The sequence below is a fragment of the Oryza glaberrima genome, chromosome 3 (genome assembly GCF_000147395.1).
Source record: "Oryza glaberrima chromosome 3, OglaRS2, whole genome shotgun sequence".
In the NCBI taxonomy this organism is placed as follows: domain Eukaryota; kingdom Viridiplantae; phylum Streptophyta; class Magnoliopsida; order Poales; family Poaceae; genus Oryza; species Oryza glaberrima.
This window is the reverse complement of record NC_068328.1, coordinates 27,574,552-27,593,060: the sequence shown is the minus strand read 5'-3', so window position 1 is coordinate 27,593,060 and position 18,509 is coordinate 27,574,552. Positions and strand designations below refer to the sequence as shown.

Sequence of the window (18,509 nt, the reverse complement as noted above, 5' to 3'; positions counted from 1 at the left end):
ATTTTTTTGAGAATTGTACAACTGAGACTCTTGTAACCCCGTTAAATCCTGAAAAATAAATCCTAAAAAAATCGCGTTCATTAGGAGTTGGACCTAGGACCTCAGGTGCTACTGAGACTCTTGTAACCACTAGGTTACAGGCCCTTTCACTCTTATTTACTAAATTATGTCTTATACCACCACTTAACTACCGGTTGTAGATTTTTTTTATTAATGACAGAAGTTAAAAATAAATAGTTGTGGTCAATAAAATAGGGAGCATATAATGTACACACAATTTTTTTGTGTACACACCGTGCACATGAACTAACAAATTTTACTAAAAATTTTAGAAAAAAATTGTATACGTACTTCCAATAATACTAGCCACGTAGTCACGCTTTGTGCGACTTTTGATCTTGTTTAAGAACTTTTCTATATGGTCTATTAGTTTAGGTAAACTTATAAGAAGGTTTTAACATAATAAGTTATTATTTTACAAAGTATAGACTTCCCTAGCCAACTATTGATTTAGCTAAGTTGTACTATATGTTTATAAGAGAAATCACTAGAAACCTCATGTTTCTTCTCTCTTTATCCCCTCTCTTTTTTATCATGTGTCTAGGGGAGGTACCAGAAACCTCCGGAAATTTCCATTTATTTAGCTCATTTGTGGTTTGTTTATACATGTACCCTTTTCATCCAATGACCATTGTTTATCTAAATCCTTCATCCGATGGCTAATATATTTATAATGATGTGGCACGTTCTCGTGTAAGAAAGCCTGCTGCTTTCATTATATAAGATAAGATAAGATTACACTTATGTGTTAAATATTAACCTTGAATTAATTATATTTTGGCCATAACAAAAATATTCTTTTTACAATTTAAGAGTATAAATCTATCAGAATTTTTTTTTCTCCCCATATATAAGTAATGAATTTGAATTGTGACTTTAGACATAGATATAACACTACTAAGGGTAGATGTACATTTTTTAGAGTTTTTTTTTTTCATATTTTTTAGTTGGTGTATATGGTGTGCACACAAGAAAATTTGTATGTATAGGATACGTTTTCCAATAAAAAATGCTCGATTTATTGACCAAAGTTATAATATGAATAGTCATCGGTGATATAGATGTATTATTTATTTATTTTTTTTTCAATTTTGTATGGAATAAGCTGAGCGCGATTTCTCTAGAAGGTGTGTGATCGACAGCGAAACCTTGAAACTGTCGATGATTCCTCTTTGTTCCACCGTGCAACACACCACCGGACCGCAGCAGATTGCAAGCTGCAACTGCAGCATCCTTAATCAATTCAATAATAAAAAAAAAAGCGTGCGCATGTTATCCTAGCGTACTAAAGTACTAACCTTAAACAAGGCTGCGTTTGAATGTACCATGACCTTTGAATTATCTCTCATTTTTCCTTAGCATGTTAAATGGCACATTTCGTGAAATGATCTATATAAAAATTGAGATCATCTATTTTTAACATTATATTAATTAATATTTAATTAATTATATGACTCATTGGAACGGCCCCGTTAACATCCGTGCATGACGTGCATGGAGTCATGTCTGCTGCTGTGCTGCACCCTAAAATGCACAGGTAGAAGCACAAGAAGTTACGTACAACTGCGGGGGATTGGTTGGCATTACATCCCAGACCGGGCAAATCGGCAAATTGATACAGCGTTGTGAACGTGGGAGGGAGAACATCAGGCAGGGTAAGCTCAGAACTCGGGAAGTTTCAGAACGTGAACCACGCGAGAGGGAGTGAGTGAGGGACGGTCGGACCACCAGAAAGGCAGCGCTGATGGGAAGAATCTGGGACTTTGTGCAAAGTTGTGTGAAGCTACCGCGAGACCGCGGGACGGAGCTGGGACAATCAGTACACGATCTGCCTTTCCAGCGGCCGGGCACTTCAGATCTAGTCGCTGTGCTAGTACTGCTTGTCACCAGTCGGCAAACCAAAACTTTTTGCTCACTCACAGAAATGTGGTTGATTAGACCCCTTTGCTGTTCAAGAAGATGAGAGTGCATGTTGCTTTCTTTGGCGTCGACAAAGGAACGAAGTCTCTTCTTGACATGAAGACACCCAGGGCATCTTTTGAAACACGGGATTAAAAAAAAAGAAAGTATAAAAAGCACAAAATGTAAAACACACATGGCTCCAAATAGGTCCTTTTCTTACTGGTTCAAACACACCTCTGTAAGTCCTCCCTAAGTTCTCTCCCCCTTTTTTTTTCCTTTTTTAGAAAAAAAAATCTGTAGTCGATCATCTTAACACCTGTGAAAATTGGTTTCGCATGCGGTTGTGATGCTCGCAAGTGAATATTGTGATTTTTCACATACACCTGGAGCTAGACAGTTGCTTCACCCACCAGCAAAAAATACTTTTGGCTGTCTAAAAAGGTTTCTTTGTAGCAGTGGTAGAAAAAGACTATCAATAATAGATTTGAGTACTGCTGCTACAGTACCTTGTATAGTATGTGCTAATGCATGGAAATGCAGTAGTACAAGACTTAAACGCTGCGGTTTTTTGATAAAAAAAGGTGATATAAAAGGCTTTTAAAAAGATTCAAGTATTTTTTAAAAATCTATAATAGTTAACATTAATTAATGATGCGATAATTGAGTGTGTTCTCCGGCAACCAAAATGACAACTCACCTCACAATCTTCAGGGGCTTTTGGCTCTTTTAAGGATAGCATGGCAATTGAATGCCAATTTATCGAGAAAGAGAGATGACACAACTCAATAAGATTTTTTTATGTGTCCCTATAATTTTGTTAACACCTCACCATTCTTAAAAATGCTTGATTATGGGGAGTAATTAAATTGCATGTGCGGTACACAGAAATATCATACATGTGCAATTAGTACATAAACTAATAAAAATATTTATTCTAGTGCATAAACTTGTCTAGTACGTATGAATCAAGCCTTCAACGATATATTATAACTAATTAGGATGTCTCACACACATATAAGGCCATGAGACATGTTGTATTCGTTGCATACTCCCTTTATATTTTACGTTTTTTATTCGTATAATAAACATTACTTATTTCATGTTTGATCAAGCATATGTATACGTAGGTAACATCATATCATGTTGACATAGGAGTCTACGTAATATTCCAATTAGCGTTCAACTTAGTGATATTAGTTATGACTTGCTTTTTCCCCCCTTTATTTGCACGTACCAAACAAGTTTATATATATAAAAAAAGTAATTTACAAGTTATTACTATTCTAAATTACACATATCTCGCAAGTTCACCGACACTGTTCAATACGTGGAATTGCTTAATAAACCGGTCAAAGTTCAAAAGTATTTAGAGTAAACTTTAAAATTTTAGCAAAATTTATTTGAAACTGATCGTTTTTTAATCGATAACTGCTCGGTTAAGTTATGGATGAAGCCACTAGGCAGCGTTTTTGATAGAAACAAATAAGCTAGAGGGCATGCAGAGTAACCTTTTATCCTTTTATGGATGAAACCACATCCATCAGTAACATTTTCTCTTCTTTCCCAACTCACCTCTTTTTTCATGCACATATTTTTCAAACTACTAAACGTTGCATTTTTTTACAAAAGTTTTCTATATGAAATTTCTTAAAAATTATATTAATCTATTTTTTAAAAAATAGCTAATATTTAATTAATCATGCGTAATGAGTCACCCTATTTTGCGTGCTCGTGGGATTTGTTCCAACACCACACGCCGACGGCAGCCTTAAGGGAGGCAGGATCATGCCACTCATTCCTTACCACATTTAGTTATTTTTCCATAAAGATTCGCGATTCACTCAATGCGTGTAAGATTCCCTGACATAGATCTGTGGATCTGGGGCAAATTGAGGTTAGCCCATATCATCTTGTTTAGAGGATCTCAAGTTCTCAACTGCTTCATGACTCTGGAACAGAGTTTATACCCAATGCGATCCTGTTCCTCAGAATACGAAACAGAGTGGCCTATACGCAAAACAGAGTTTGCACCAACTGATCTTCACGATTGGCAAAATGGGAGGAAACGAACCAACCCAAATTTCTGTACACCTGCTTGGATGGAAAAATAACTATCGAGGAAGAACTCGGTTAGTTCAAGTCACCTTTCTTCCGATGGTTTGACCTGGGCCGTGCCTGTGCACTGCTGGTTCATCACGGAGAGGCCCTTTTTTCATTGGGCCATGCTTGGGCCACGCACCTGACCCACGCGTGCCGGCAAGGCACGGCGAGCAGGCCGTGCCGGTCCGTCACGGCCCATCTAAAAAACGAACGATATCGCTAAACCTCTGTCGATAAATTTCTCTCAATTTCAAAAGTCTTTTCAGCCAACTGATTTTCCTTAAGTTCCTTTTTTTTTGCGAAATATTAAGATGTGAGAGAGAGAGAACGCGCGCGCAATTAGCCGGAAACCCAGCCGGAGAAAATACGGCGATGTTTATAGTAAGGAAACGAATCAATCCACGGCACAGTCCAAACACTGAAACACGCACACACACACACAAAAAAAAAAAAACCGAAAGGAAGCAGGCAAGCAGCACCGCGCGTTTTGGCCGGCGCCGGCGTTTCGCCTCCTGATCGACTAAAGAGAGGGGGAGAGGTGCAGCGCCGCCACCCCCTCCCGATCTCCAAATCCTCGACGACATCGCCACCTCCACCACCCGATCCTCCAAACCATCGACTATAGATGTCACACCGGAGCGTCCCAGGAGGCCGCCGCCACCTTCCCCGCATCTACGGGCCAAGAAACTTCAAGGACGAATACTCCAGAGGCGACACGAAAGCCGAGAGTGTGCCGGTTCTTGCCAAGATCGCGAGGTGCTACGACCACAGTCGGTTGAAGTGTCTCGAGGAGGAGTTCATCTCCAGCGGCGGCTTCTGCTTCGGCCTCCTCTCCCACCTCCAACATCGTCGTCAACAGCGTCATCACGTCCTCTTCCCGGCGTCCGGAAGTCGGCGGCGGCGGCGGAGGAGAGCATGCCGCGGACATGTTCCAGCGGTCGCTGGATGGGCTCGTCGCCTTCCTGACCTGCCTCTTCCCCTACCTCCCCGAGGTGGAGGCACTTCGCTACCTCGACGCCGCCGGGGCGGACGCCCTCGTCGCCGCCCGACTCATCGTCAACCGGCGCGGAATGGAGCAGTCGTTCGTGGTCGACTCCGGCGCCACCGTGATCACCGCCGAGATAGCCCTCCGGTGCGCCGCCGTCGCCGCCCGCCACCCCTGAAAGAAAACTCAATCTAGAGGTAATGTCGTCGATCGACGGTTCGTGTTAATTCAGCACTGAATCGTGCGATCATTTACAGATATATATGCGCCATAGATGGGAGGAACCGGATCTCCTATACATGCTCTAACAACCTTATCAGGTTAACAAACAACATTATCTCTAACACTCCCCCTCAATCTAAACAATCTATGTTGAGATTGCTCTTGAACACTTCGAATGGCCTAACAGTCAATGACTTTGTGAAACCATCTGCTATTTGATCCTTGGATGAAATATATTCTATCTCAAGTAGCTTTCTAGAAGAGTAAAGTATACGGACGGTCCTTAAACTTGTAGGGGTATGTCATCTAGATCCCTAAACTCTTAAAATGCATATCCAAATCCCAGAATTTGTCATAATGTGTCATCTAGGTCCCAAATTGCCATAACCTCTTTGGGATCCTACGTGGGGTTGATGTGGCATGCCACATGGACATGACGTGGCATCATTTTAACTGACAAATGGGACCCGTTTAAAGTTTTTCCATTTTCTTTTTTTCTTCTCTTTTTTTTCCTTTCTTCTCCTTTCTCTGTAACCCAAGCAGAAGAATGGAAAAAAAAGAATGAGAAGAAAAAAAGAAACAAAGAAAAAAAAAAAGGACACGCCACGTCCATGTGGCATGCCGTATCAGCGCCACGTAGGATCCTAGAGGGGATGTGTCGATATGGGACCCACTTTGACAAGTTCTGGGACCTAGATATGCATTTTAAGAGTTTAGCGACCTATATGACATAACCCTAAAAGTTTAAGGACCGCCAATGCACTTTACTCTTTCTAGAAATTCTTTCTCGAACAAAGTGATAGTCAACTTCTATATGTTTAGTACGAGCATGAAACACAGGATTTGCAGAAAGATACTTAGCTCCAACATTGTCACACCAGACCTTTGCAGCCTTTGGCGTTTCTATGCCAATCTCATATAGCAAAGTTTGGAGCCACATGATTTCAGCTGTTGTATTAGCTAATGCCTTGTATTCTTCTTCAGTACTCGATCTTGACACTGTTGCTTGCTTTCTTGCACTCCATGACACTAGGTTAGAGCCAAGAAAGACTGCAAATCCTCCAGTAGATCGCCTGTCATCCAAACATCCTACCCAGTCTGCATCACAAAAACCACTAACAAGCAAAGAGGAGGATTTACTGATTCTTAGTTCATAATTCACTGTATACTTAAGATATCTTAAGATCCTCTTGACTGATGCCCAGTGAACTGTAGTTGGAGAATGTAAAAACTAGCATACCTTATTTACTGAGAAAGAAATATCTGGTCTAGTAAGAGTCAGATACTGTAAGGCTCCAACTATACTCCTGTACTGTGTTGCATCTTTTTGTCCTAGCAAAGTGACTTCATGAACTGACAATTTTTCTGATGCTAGCAAAGGAGTACTTACTGGTTTACAATCCTGCATTCCTACATGCCGAAGAATATCATATGCATACTTTTCCTGTGTCAGCATTATCCCATCACTTGTCTTGTTTACTTCTATGCCTAGGAAGTAATGTAACTCTCCTAGATCTTTTAAGGCAAACTCCTTGGTGAGATCCTGCAGCAATGCTGTTGTGGCACTAGAAGTAGAACTAGCTACTATGATATCATCAATATAAATGAGCACAAAGACAGTTACAGTTCCTTTACTATAGAAAAAGAGGGATGTATCTGCCTTTGATGATATAAAACCAAGTTCATGCAGTTTTGTACTTAACCTTAAGTACCAAGCTCTAGGGGATTGTTTTAAACCATATAAAGCCTTATCTAACTTGCATATATGATTTGGAAATTTAGGATCTTAATACCCTGGAGGTTGTTTCATATATACTTCCTCTTCAAGTACTCCATGAAGGAAAGCATTCTGGACATCCAGTTGACGCAGACTCCAACCTCTAGATACAGTAATAGACAAAATAGTTCGAATAGTAGTAGCTTTGACTACAGGACTGAAGGTGTCCTCATAGTCTATTCCATACCTTTGTTTGAAGCCTTTTACAACCAATCTAGTTTTATACCTGTCCAAGCTTCCGTCAGCCTTTCTTTTTACTTTGTATACCCACTTGCAGTCAATGACATTCCTCCTGCCTGTGGAGATACTAAGTACCATGTTTGATTTTTAATTAGTGCGTGATATTCTGCATCCATAGCCTCTTTCCAATTTTTATTAGTAAAAGCCTCGTCTAAAAACTGTGATTCACCAGATGAAGTAAAACCTGACCATTTAACAGTACCATCTGTATATACCTTCTCTTTTCGTATGCCACTCTGAAGATGAGTGTGTGGCCTCACTGGTCCTGGTCCCGTCAGTCCCTCAGGCGCTGCTGCATCAATCTGATATAAAATGGTGTTAGTCTCTGTTTGATTGGTACCTGATTCATTTTGTGTCCCATCGGCAGTGCTACCCGCACTAGCATCTGACGCATGCACATGCGGCGACGTGGCAGATCCCGGCTGACTGGAGGCAGTACTAGTGCGAGCCGGAGACGGAGATCCGGAGGCCGACGGCTGCTCCGACTGCTGCTGTTGCTGCGCTGAATGCTGCTGCTGCTGATTTTCTTCCTGCTCCTGATCAATTGCTTCATCCACCCAGCCATCTGTACCTGAGACATTATTTTCTGCAGCAATTTCTCCAGGAACAGTATTAGTATGCAAATGAGACATATGATCAGTGCTTTGTTCTCCCCCCGAGTGGCGAAGTGGAAGAAGGGATGATGGTAACAAGAAAATTTCTGATCGGAGGCGAGCACCAGCATTTTCATGTAGAGTGGAGAAAGGGAAAACATTTTCATCAAAGGTTACATCACGAGAAATATAGACACGGCCAGTGGACACATCAAGACACTTAAAACCTTTATGTAAGTGGCTATAGCCAAGAAAGACATATTGCTTGGAACGAAATTGTAACTTGTGATTGTTATAAGGACGAAGGTTCGGCCAACATGCACAACCAAACACTCTAAGAAGAGAATAATTGGGTTGTTTAAACAGTCGTTCTAGATGTGTCGCAAACTTGATGACTTGTTGGGGTCCTATTAATAAGATATGCAGCAGTATAAAATGCTTCATCCCAGAATTTTAAAGGCATAGATGCATGAGCTAGGAGAGCTAGTCCAACCTCAACAATATGCCTATGTTTATGTTCAGCTGAGCCATTCTGTTGATGAGCATGCGGACAAGAAACATGATGGGATATCCCAATTTTATCAAAAAATGAGTGAAGTTTTTGATACTCCACCCCAATTGGTCTGCATTGTGATAATCTTGTGTCCAAGGAGACGCTCAACAAGAGCTTGGAACTCATGAAATTTTTGGAACACATCGGATTTATGTTTAAGAGAATAAACCCATGTAAACTTATTAAAATCATCAATAAAACTGACATAGAATTTATTTCCTCCTACAGAACTAGGAGCAGGACCCCAAACATCTGAATAAACAAGTTCCAAAGGACGAGTGGACACACTAGTAGATCTAGAATAAGGTAACTGATGGCTTTTAGCCTTTTGACAAGCATCACATACAGACTCACTGCGAGACTTCTGACATGGCAATTTAGTCTGGTTAACTACTCTTGAGACAATAGGAGTAGCTGGATGACCAAGACGACTATGCCATCTTGCAAAAGACAGCACAACACTGCAGACATACTTAGCATCTTCAGAAGGAAGAAGATAGAGGCCCTTTCGACACCGCCCTTTAAGAATTATGTTCCTCGTGGCTCGGTCCTTAATCAAAAAATATTTAGAGTGAATCTCAAGAAAGGCATAATTATCTTCAGCAAGGCGAGATGCAGAAATAAGATTTTTTGTAGCATGAGGAACATGAAGAACATTCTTTAGATGTAATGTGTGATTATCAGGGGTATGAACTAAAGCATGACCAATACGTTTAATTTGCATACCTGCACCATTAGCGGTGTGAATCTGCTCGGTCCCCTTGTACTTCTCTCTAAAGGTGAGTTTGTCCAACTCACTCGTGATGTGATCAGTCGCCCCGGAATCAATGTACCAATTTGTGTCGACGGCGTAGGCGGCTTGAGCTGCAGCTGCTACATGTCTTTCATCAGGTACATAATTCTCATCAAAACGATACCAACATTCAGCAGCGACATGCCCGCGCTTATAGCACACTTGACAGATGGGCCTCGGATCAACACGTTGCTGATTTCCTCGTTTGCGCGCAGGAGTGTAGCCACGTCACGGCTGTTGCCGCCGCCGCTGTTGCCACCAGGAAAGTTGGCGCCACCAGTAGGAGCACCGCGACCACGCCCAGGGCCGCCACCGCCGCCGCCGGAGAAGCCGCCGGCGCGTGGGTTGAAGCCCCCACGGCCACGACTCGCTGCATGTGCAGATGCTGTGCCTTCTTGCCGGAGCTTTAGCCTGTTCTCAAAATTCAGGACTTGGGAATATACCTCCATTACAGAGATCGGTTCAGTTTTCATACCAATAGCAGAAACTACCGAATCAAATTCCCCATCTAGGCCATTTAGGATATAAGCAATAAAATCTTCCTCATCTAGAGGCTTGCCGGTTGCAGCTACTTCATCAGCTAGGGCTTTCATCTTCCCAAAATACTCTGAAACAGACATGGTACCTTTCACCGTTGTTTGGAGAGCAAGTCGGGTGTTGAGGGAGCGCGCGTGTCTGGGAGGTGAACATACTCCCAATGGCACGCCATGCCTGGAGCGCCGATCTACAGTCGGCAATCTGGCCAAGAATCTCCCGTGAAAGAGATGAGAAGATGTAGCCGAGCAGCTGCTGATCTGCAGCGAACCACTTCTGGTACTCAGGATTCGCAACCTTTACAACCTTCTCTCCCTGCTTCTCATCGACCTCGGCGACAGGGACTGCAGTCTTGCCGTCAATATGCCCCTCAAGGCTTGCGCCGCGGATGGCCGCGAGCATCTGAGCCGACCATATCGCAAAATTTTGCTTGGTCAGCTTTTCGGTGATGGTGAAGCCGAAGACGGGATTTGTGGATGCAGTGGAGGATGAGCTAGCCATGCTAGGAAAGCTCTGATACCATGAAAGAAAACTCAATCTAGAGGTAACGTCGTCGATGCGACGGTTCGTGTTAATTCAGCACTGAATCGTGCGATCATTTACAGATATATATGCGCCATAGATGGGAGGAACCGGATCTCCTATACATGCTCTAACAACCTTATCAGGTTAACAAACTACCGGCCTCCTCATCTTGCGCATACAGAGATTACAGGAGATTGCATTATCTCTAACAACCCCGACCCTTGACTGCTCGTGTTAGGGTGGAAGCTCGTCTCGCCGGTGACCTGAAAATGCTCATCACGCCCAACAAATCTCGAGTCAAGGCGCTACTAGACAACACCATGATGAACCACGCCACAGTGAAAGATGATGAAATTCTCCATCTGAAGCAATCCTGGGAGCTCGCCGAATCTCGGCTTGATCACCACAACACAAAACCAAACTGGCAAAATCATGGGAGCGACTCGCAAAATCTCTGCTCCTACGTGCAAAGCCTCAACCAGTTCTCCCTCATGCCCGGGCGGCCAAGAAGCGAATGCTCTTCGCAACGATCCGCGGCTTCTACCTGCAGGCGATGGCGAGGCTGCCGGCCGACGAGCTGCGCGCTCGGTATCACCGCAGCATGCTCAAGGCCGGCCACTGCTACGGCCCGCTGGACCCCGTCTCCAACATCATCGTCAACACCATCTGGTACGATCAGGCGGCCTTCTCGCAGAGCAAGCCGTGTACACTGCAGATGATCAGCACCAAATGCCTGATGCGAATCGTGGCCCGATCTTTCTATGGCCTCCTGTCCTTCCTGTGCACTCGTTACCCGGACTGCTCACCTGACCAAGCGATGGTGGCTGCAGATGGCCAACGCTGACTTGCGGATTGTTGATCCTGCCCTTGGTTATATGTCCAATAAGATTACGAGAACAGACAACATCAGCATGAGCTTCTGTTGTAACTTGCCACTGCAGGTTGGGATTGGATGTTTGTGTTTCAGAGCTGAGGCATCAAGAAGATCGGTTACCCCGTCTGCCGGTGTCCACGAAGCTTATGCTGCTGCGGCTGCTGCTGCTTTCCACCCAGCGCCGCTTGCGCAGCAAGAGCTTCTCGCATCACCTGACAACCTGGCTAAGCTTGGGTTTGTATATCTGCATGCGTTGCAGCACGGTGACAGGCTCTGCTCTGACGATGTCACCTTGATTTCCTTGTTGTTTCGCAAGCGTCACTTCGAGTTGCGACATCAACAGCAGCCAGAGCCTAAAAGGTTATGCAATGATGCCTACATTGCGCTTTGTCACCGGCGTTTCAAGTTTTGGCTACATCATGACCTAGTCTGCAAGAACGTGGAAGTTGCATTGGCCACATTCAACCTTGACAAGGTTTGGTTTCTTCAAGTTGACCCCCCTCTATTTTTGTTGTATATGCTTAGCCTCAAATGTCCAATTAACTCTCTTCGATTGTGTCTTTGGTTGAAGGTGCACAAATATAGGCTTCATTTTATCTGTGGTGTCAATGAGTGCGTATCTGGCCTGGAGTACGGCCCGGTCAGAAGCAATAGCCCATGGAGGATTTACAAATATAATCACTCTCATATCAACTTTCTGGCGATTTGCGATGACCCCCAATCTGCCAATGATCCTGCAACGCTCTTCTTTGCTGAATGTAGCAACTATAGCGTTCATGAGGAGTCTTGGTGCATCCCTGTGGTTTCGCCGCATCGAGATACTGGTATGCTCTGGTCTTGACCTTACGATCGAAAAACCTTTCAATATCCATCTCAATATTTCCCTTCCAAGTAGGTTTGTCTATGCTATCGTAATCAATTTCATATCAGTATATATCTCTAGTTGAAAACTCACCGACATAGCAGAGGACCAAAGGTTAAGCAAAAATAGTGATGTGATGCCCAGAAAAGAAAAAAGAATGCTGCTAAAATCTGTCCAATAGAAAGATTATATTAGATCTGTCTATGGTAAATAGATGCTAACGTGTGATAGATTACTTATGCAGGATGCTTCATAGATGACATAGGTGATACTCTCTCTGTCCTGTTTCAAAAGGGCACAGTTTCTTGATCTGTCCAGTTTTAAAGGGAGTACGGATACTATTCACTGTCTGATTTTATTATTTTTGTTTCTCTAATTGTAGATCAAATTTAGTCATACATGTTTGTGTATAGACTTATGGATAAGGATTTTCTACACCTAGATGTCATGGCACCCATCATTTGCATGTGATTCAAATAGTTACAGGAAAAAATGAAAAAAATTAGTAGCATCGATTGTGATGATATAAGTCTATACACAAACATGCATGACTAAATTTGATCTACAACTAGAGAAACAAAAACAATAAAATTAGACAGTGAATAGTACACGTACCACGCAGATAAAATTTATTATTTTTATTTCTTCATATGTTGATCAAATTTAGACCTTCATGTTTGTATAGTGTCTTATATTACCATAATCTATCTTATCAAATTTTATAAAATTTTTATATAACCTTTTAAATTACATGCATATATGTAGAAAATACTTTCCATAGACTTATATCATCACAATCGATGCTACTAAACTTTTTCAATTTTTTCTATAACTATTTAAATCGTATGCAAATGATGGGTGCCATGGCATCTAGGCGTACAAAATCCTTGGCATTTAGGTGTTATTTTCACTTTAATTTGTTATTTTTGTTGCAACTTATAGAAGTTGAATTTGGTCTTGCATGTTTGTGGAGTGATATATTTCGTATTAATCTATGTTGTTAATTTTTTTTTAATTTTTTAATAACTATTTAGATGATATGCAAATAACGAGGGAATGTCCCCTCAAGGGATGAAAATCCACGTCCGATTTCTGTTCTCAATATGGAGTGTGCAAATGTGACAGAAGGAATTCTACTCGCGTTAATAATCAATTGTCACTACCATACTATTATTAGTTTATAACGTGTTGTCATTTTTGTATGTATGGCAGAATTAGTCCGTTGCATTTACTGTGAGAGCAAGGGGACTAGGATTGTGCATCCTGGTGAGAAGAGCTTCCATGGACGTGACACGGAATTTGAGAAGGTGATGCGTGGAGAACGACTCTTTCCTGGATTACAGAGAGGATCCCACAGCAACATTCGGCTCGCTGAAAGAATCGATGCAGATTGGGTGGATAATCTGGAGGAAGATTGCATCTACATCACTGCCTGCGCAGCGGATAATGATAGAAGAGTGAACCCGCTCAATTACCCGCCTATGTATCGAGAGCGTGTGCTACCGTGCTGCGAAGCAGCAAGTGATCGTTCCTAGTTATCAGTTTTTTTTTTTCATATATTTTTCTTCACAACATTATAAGGAAACCCGACGTTGCTTTGTCCAACTGTGCCCCAGTAATTTGGAGTACTATGCTGGACAAGTTCATGCTATAAACATGACGAGAATCAATTCAGTTCGGGAAATGCGACTTTTATCCATATATATTCTCCTCAACAGTTTGCTCGAGTGAGTGATCACCAGATAGAACTCTGCGTTCGTAGGTGTGGAAATGGACTTATGGACACGGTAGGTGGCACACTGATTCGGTATCCACACAACGCTAATCTCTCTACATGCTCCCGTGCTGAAGGATCAATTATTCGTAATCGTAGGTACATATTCAGATTAAGATCGGGAGCTCAGATTTCAGATCGAGATGCTGTTGGGGATGCCCTTGGCGGTGATGCCGGCGGCGGCGCCGGTGACGTCGGAGGTGTTGGGGTAGAGCAGCATGTATGGGAACTCGGCTGGGCCATTGCGGTTCTTGAGCCCCGCGTCGCCGTTCATGCCCACCACCTTCCCTTCGATCTCCACCAGCCGGTCGCTGAACCGCCGGAACGCCTCCAGCGCCCTGGCGTCCGACGTCCACGCCGGCGTGTCGCGCTGCCCGAGGTACACCTCGTCGGAGGAGTGCTTGGACAGGACCTCGATCAGCGAGATGCCGATGATGGTCTGGAGCTGGCTGGTGATGGTGCGGATGAAGGCCCGCTCCGGGTCGCGCCCCAGCTCGCCGTACGCCTCCGTCCCGGGCTCCGGCATCCGCCGCCGGCTCACCGTCGGCCGGTTCGGGAGGTAACCGGCGTACGGGTACTGGCCGAAGTTGACCGCCGCGTGCAGCGCCGACGCGATCCAGATGATGGTGGTGCACGCGTCGCGGAGCTCCGACACGGCGTCCATCCTGGGCCACCACGCCGCGCCCTTGAGGTCGCCGTGCCCGACCTCCCGCACCTCCGCCCACCACGCCTGCAGCTCCGCGTCGCCTCGGAGCACGCCGTCGTCGGTGTAGTAGATCGCCAGGTACTCGCCCACCCACTGCTCGATCGCGTGCCAGATCTCCAGCCCGTCCGCCGCGTACGGGTAGTCCTTGATCAGCAGCCGCACCTTGTACGGGCTCGTCGCGTCCTCCACCGCCACTCCCCTGCAAAAAAAATTCACACGATTTTGCACTAAATTGTACATTCTTCCCACTGATGCCTTACAAAAATCAATGGAGATGTGTAATACTACTACCTTTTGATGAGATCGGCGGGGAGGCCCTGCTCGGTGAAGTTCCAGTTCTTGTACACCATGGACGACATCCAGAGCGCGTACTTGCCGGGGAAGACGGTCATCTCGAAGATGCCGCCGGCGTTGATGAGCGTCTGCCGCGCCAGGGCGTTGATGGTCATCGTGTCGCGGTAGTGCGGGCTCAGCAGCTTGTGCACCGGGTGCGTCACGCTGAGCTGCCGGTTCGTCGCGATCACGAACGGCTCCATCACAGCGTGCGTGTTCAGCCTGATCAACCAACAACAACAACCGATGAGTACAAATCTCCGTCGATGAAGCGATCGATTGCTCTGGTTTTGAACGTACCAGTGGCTGATCAGTTGGTGCCAGCCGGAGTCGTTGACGGCGACGTAGGCCTTGGCGAGCTGCCACACCCAGGCCTCGACGCCGGTGGACGCCGGCGTGTACACGGTGCTCTTGGCGGCGGTGACGTCGCCCTGGATCATAGGCTCGCTCAGCTCGATGGCGAGCGGCGCCAGCGTGCCGTCCCCTCGCAGGAAGAAGAGCGTCCTGGTCGCGTAGATGAAGTTGCCCTCCAGGCCGTTGACGTCGATCAGGAACGGCATGAACCGGTCGTGGTGGTCCAGAATGTACAGCCGGTTGCTGTCCAGCGCCTGCAAATCGCGACACAGTAAATTTCCACACACTATTGCCATTTGCCAGCAACAATTCAGGTTTGCAAGTCACGATTGATAGCAAAATCTGCACGTACGAAACCAACCTGCTGCACGGTGAGGCCCTCGAGGTTGCTCCCGATGTGCGCCGCCGTGATCGTGCTGGTGTGGTCGCCGAACTTGCTAGGATCGAGACTACTTTTCGGAGGGAATTCCTGCGGGATCAACATCGAGTTAAATTTGCCACATTTCACGTTGCAGCAGCCGTGTTCACTATCAATTTGGCATGAACGCATCACTGATCACTCACCGTGAGACGCGTGATCATCATCGGGTTCACGCCGGCGAGCACCTCCCGCGCGAACTCCTCGTCTGTCCTCCACGCCTCCTTGTCCTCTGCATACATAGCCAAACATTACATCGATCGTCAGTTTTCACCTAAAGATTCTGATGAAAAGTCTCTACGATGACAGGTTGCGCTCACGTTTGATAATCTGAGGCATGGGGAGCTTGAGGATATAGTCGCCGGCGGCGGGGAGGAGGTCCTTGACGAGCTGGAGCGGGAATCGCTTGCGGAGCTCCTCCAGCGCGGGGACATCGGGGAGCTTGAGGCCGCCCTCGTACAGGTCGAGGATGTCCTGGAACGAGTCGAACTCGCCGGGGGTGGTGTCCACGTACGTGCGGATCGCCGGCACGATCCCCTCCGCGATCGCCTTGATCGAGTAGCCCAGGAAGTCCGCCATCTTCAGGTGCCCGAACCGCTCGTCCCGCGGCACGTAGATCTGCTCCACCAGCGACAGCCTACTCTCCGAGTCCGGATCTGCACGCACGCATACGTGTACAAAAAACATCAGTCAAAGTCAAAGTCAACGGTCAACCACACAAACCGGGCCCACCGTCAGTGAGACATTGCAGCTGAATATGGACCAGTTCTGGTGTTTCACTATGACAGGTGGGCCTAACTGGGAGGTATGTGAGTGAAGGTGCCACATTCTAGTGTAAAAATGTATAAAAAACTTTTTAGACCTTAAAATGTTTTTTTAAGAATCGTAAAATTTTTGGTTGGGGGATGCGTACCGGTGGTGGTGGGTTTGCGGCCGGTGCGGCCGCGGCGAGGGTAGGGGGTGTCGGGGGAGCCGCCGAGGATGGGGCGAGGGTTGCCGGAGTCGGGGGAGCCGAGGTCGTTGTAGACATCGTAGCGGTAGACGCGGTCGTGCTCCTCGTAGGGGCCCTGCTGGTCGTCGCCGCGCAGGTTGCGGAGCTCGTCGTCGCGGTACGGCTTCAGCGCCGCCGGCATCTGGCTCGGCAGGTAGGCCTGCGCGTCGCCGCAGAAAATATATCACAAAGTTAATTATAGCACGTACTCGTATTAATACGCATCGCTAATTACTCCTACTTAATTGGTTAGTTGATTGCCCAAATCAGTCCCTTGATACGGCACCGGCCTTGGACACCTGGCTGCACGCTGAACAAGAGGCAGGCAACTATCTGTTCACTTTAAAACTTTTACCGTGTCATGTGTTCGCAAAGTAAAATCGAGTGCTGTGTCGTTGATCTTGTTGAAAAAGCTTCTCGGGGCCATGAAACAATGCCGTCTAAATGGGTGTGAACTGTAGCAACTATGATGAGTTGATGACTCACGTGAACTCACATGCCTTCCTGAGTCCAAGGACTATTCCAGATTTCTAGTACTATAGCCACTTTTATGTTGTTATCATCAGGAAGCATATCCATTGTAGAGCTGCTTCTTTTTTTTGAACAGTGCTACTAAATCCACTTCACCTACCACATAAACAACTTACATAAAGTCCATTCACTTCTCACCAAACCAAATATCTTCCCTATGGACGCCTACCAAACGACGTGAATCAAGCAACTTACTACATAAAGCATCTACGAACTGGCCAAACAAAGAAGAACGGCAAATGGTTACTGTAATAGTGTAATTTACATGCAGGGTAGCATAATACAGTATGCAGCAGAGAAGAACTCACATCGTTGGCGAAGAAGACGCGGTCGTAACGGTACTTGTCGGCGGGGTAGACCCAGGAGTTGGCGAGGAAGACGACGGCGCCGGCGCGGCCGGGGACGTCGTCGAGGGTGATGGTCTTGAGGAAGAACTCGTTGCTGTGGTGGTTCTTGACGATGATGGCCCCCGGCACGCCGAGCTTGTCGACGTCCCAGTCGAACGTCACGCCGAACCGCGACTCCCCCGTCGTCAGCGACGGCAGGCTGCTCGTCAGCCACTGCTCCAGGCTCGCCTCCGCCCCCACCTTCCCCCGGTTGCCGTTGTCTGCACGCCGATGAGAGGATCATGCCCAATCCGTTTCCGTTAATTAGTCCAAACCAACAACTAATCATGCCCCAGCTGTTAATTATACTACGTGTCACCTCCTCGCGACACCAGCTATAGTTTCAGGCATCTAGTTCAAAGTGAGGTACTACTTCTTTTTTTTTTTTTACTTTTTAGCTTTTGTACTTTGGGTTAGCATCTGGTACTCCTACCCTGGTTGTCTTTTTCCTCGACGTTGGTCTCTTCTTTCCATGTCCCATCAAAAGAGGACCGAGCTAGCTAGGCAATGGCCGCCCATACAGTGTTTAAGTTTGTATGGACAAAAATGAACAAGAGAGGTAAATCGACCAAGAGAAGAGATGCAAGGGGGTGAGAGGGGGGGGGGGGGGGGTGCTCACTTGGGTCGACGGCGGTGGAGCTGATGAGCTGGCAGGTGACGCCCTTGCCGAGGAACTCGCCGAGGCCGTCGATGACGGTGGCGCCGAAGTCGTTGAGGTCGAGGACGTTCTTGCGCATGAGCACCACCGTGCCCTTGAGCCGCGACTGCTTCGACGACCCCGTGATGGTGTCGATGATCCCTCCCAGCATCTTCGCCTCTTCTGGATGTCTCGAGCTCTCGACCTGGGTTTGCAGTGGACTGATGAACTGATCACTTTAATCAGTACGTTTCGCTCTGAATCGAGTTGCAGTGAGCGTGAGCTCGCTGGGTATTTATAGCCACAAGAGGGTGTAACTGGGAACAGTACAATAGGGCCGTGACTGAAGATTGACTGGT

The 18,509-nt window shown here is 45.9% G+C and overlaps 1 protein-coding gene and 1 non-coding gene across 2 annotated transcripts; both read right to left on the bottom strand.

Moving 5' to 3' along the window:
* Positions 1–9,640: 9,640 nt before the first annotated feature.
* Positions 9,641–9,779, bottom strand: LOC127769089 (small nucleolar RNA Z247). The gene has a single exon (XR_008016659.1). It is a non-coding gene; the product is annotated as a small nucleolar RNA Z247 (small nucleolar RNA).
* A 3,911-nt stretch (positions 9,780–13,690) lies between these two features.
* Positions 13,691–18,425, bottom strand: LOC127768471 (putative linoleate 9S-lipoxygenase 3). Its single transcript, XM_052294053.1, has 9 exons — positions 18,133–18,425; positions 17,436–17,734; positions 16,519–16,756; positions 15,926–16,261; positions 15,752–15,837; positions 15,549–15,656; positions 15,134–15,441; positions 14,792–15,055; positions 13,691–14,699 (listed from the first exon to the last, which is right to left on the bottom strand). The coding sequence occupies exons 1-9, from the start codon at positions 18,320–18,322 to the stop codon at positions 13,928–13,930; spliced, it is 2,601 nt and encodes an 866-aa protein (XP_052150013.1). The 5' UTR covers positions 18,323–18,425; the 3' UTR covers positions 13,691–13,927.
* Between the last annotated feature and the right edge of the window lie 84 nt (positions 18,426–18,509).

What these genes read in the sequence shown, in the direction of transcription:
- LOC127768471 (XM_052294053.1), bottom strand. Translation starts at nt 18,322, where the DNA reads ATGCTGGGAGGGATCATCGACACCATCACGGGGTCGTCGAAGCAGTCG. An exon ending in CCGCAAACCCACCACCACCG is followed by an intron (nt 16,262 to 16,518) that starts GTACGCATCCCC and finishes GCGTGCGTGCAG; the next exon opens with ATCCGGACTCGGAGAGTAGG. An exon ending in CACCAACTGATCAGCCACTG is followed by an intron (nt 15,056 to 15,133) that starts GTACGTTCAAAA and finishes TTGGTTGATCAG; the next exon opens with GCTGAACACGCACGCTGTGA.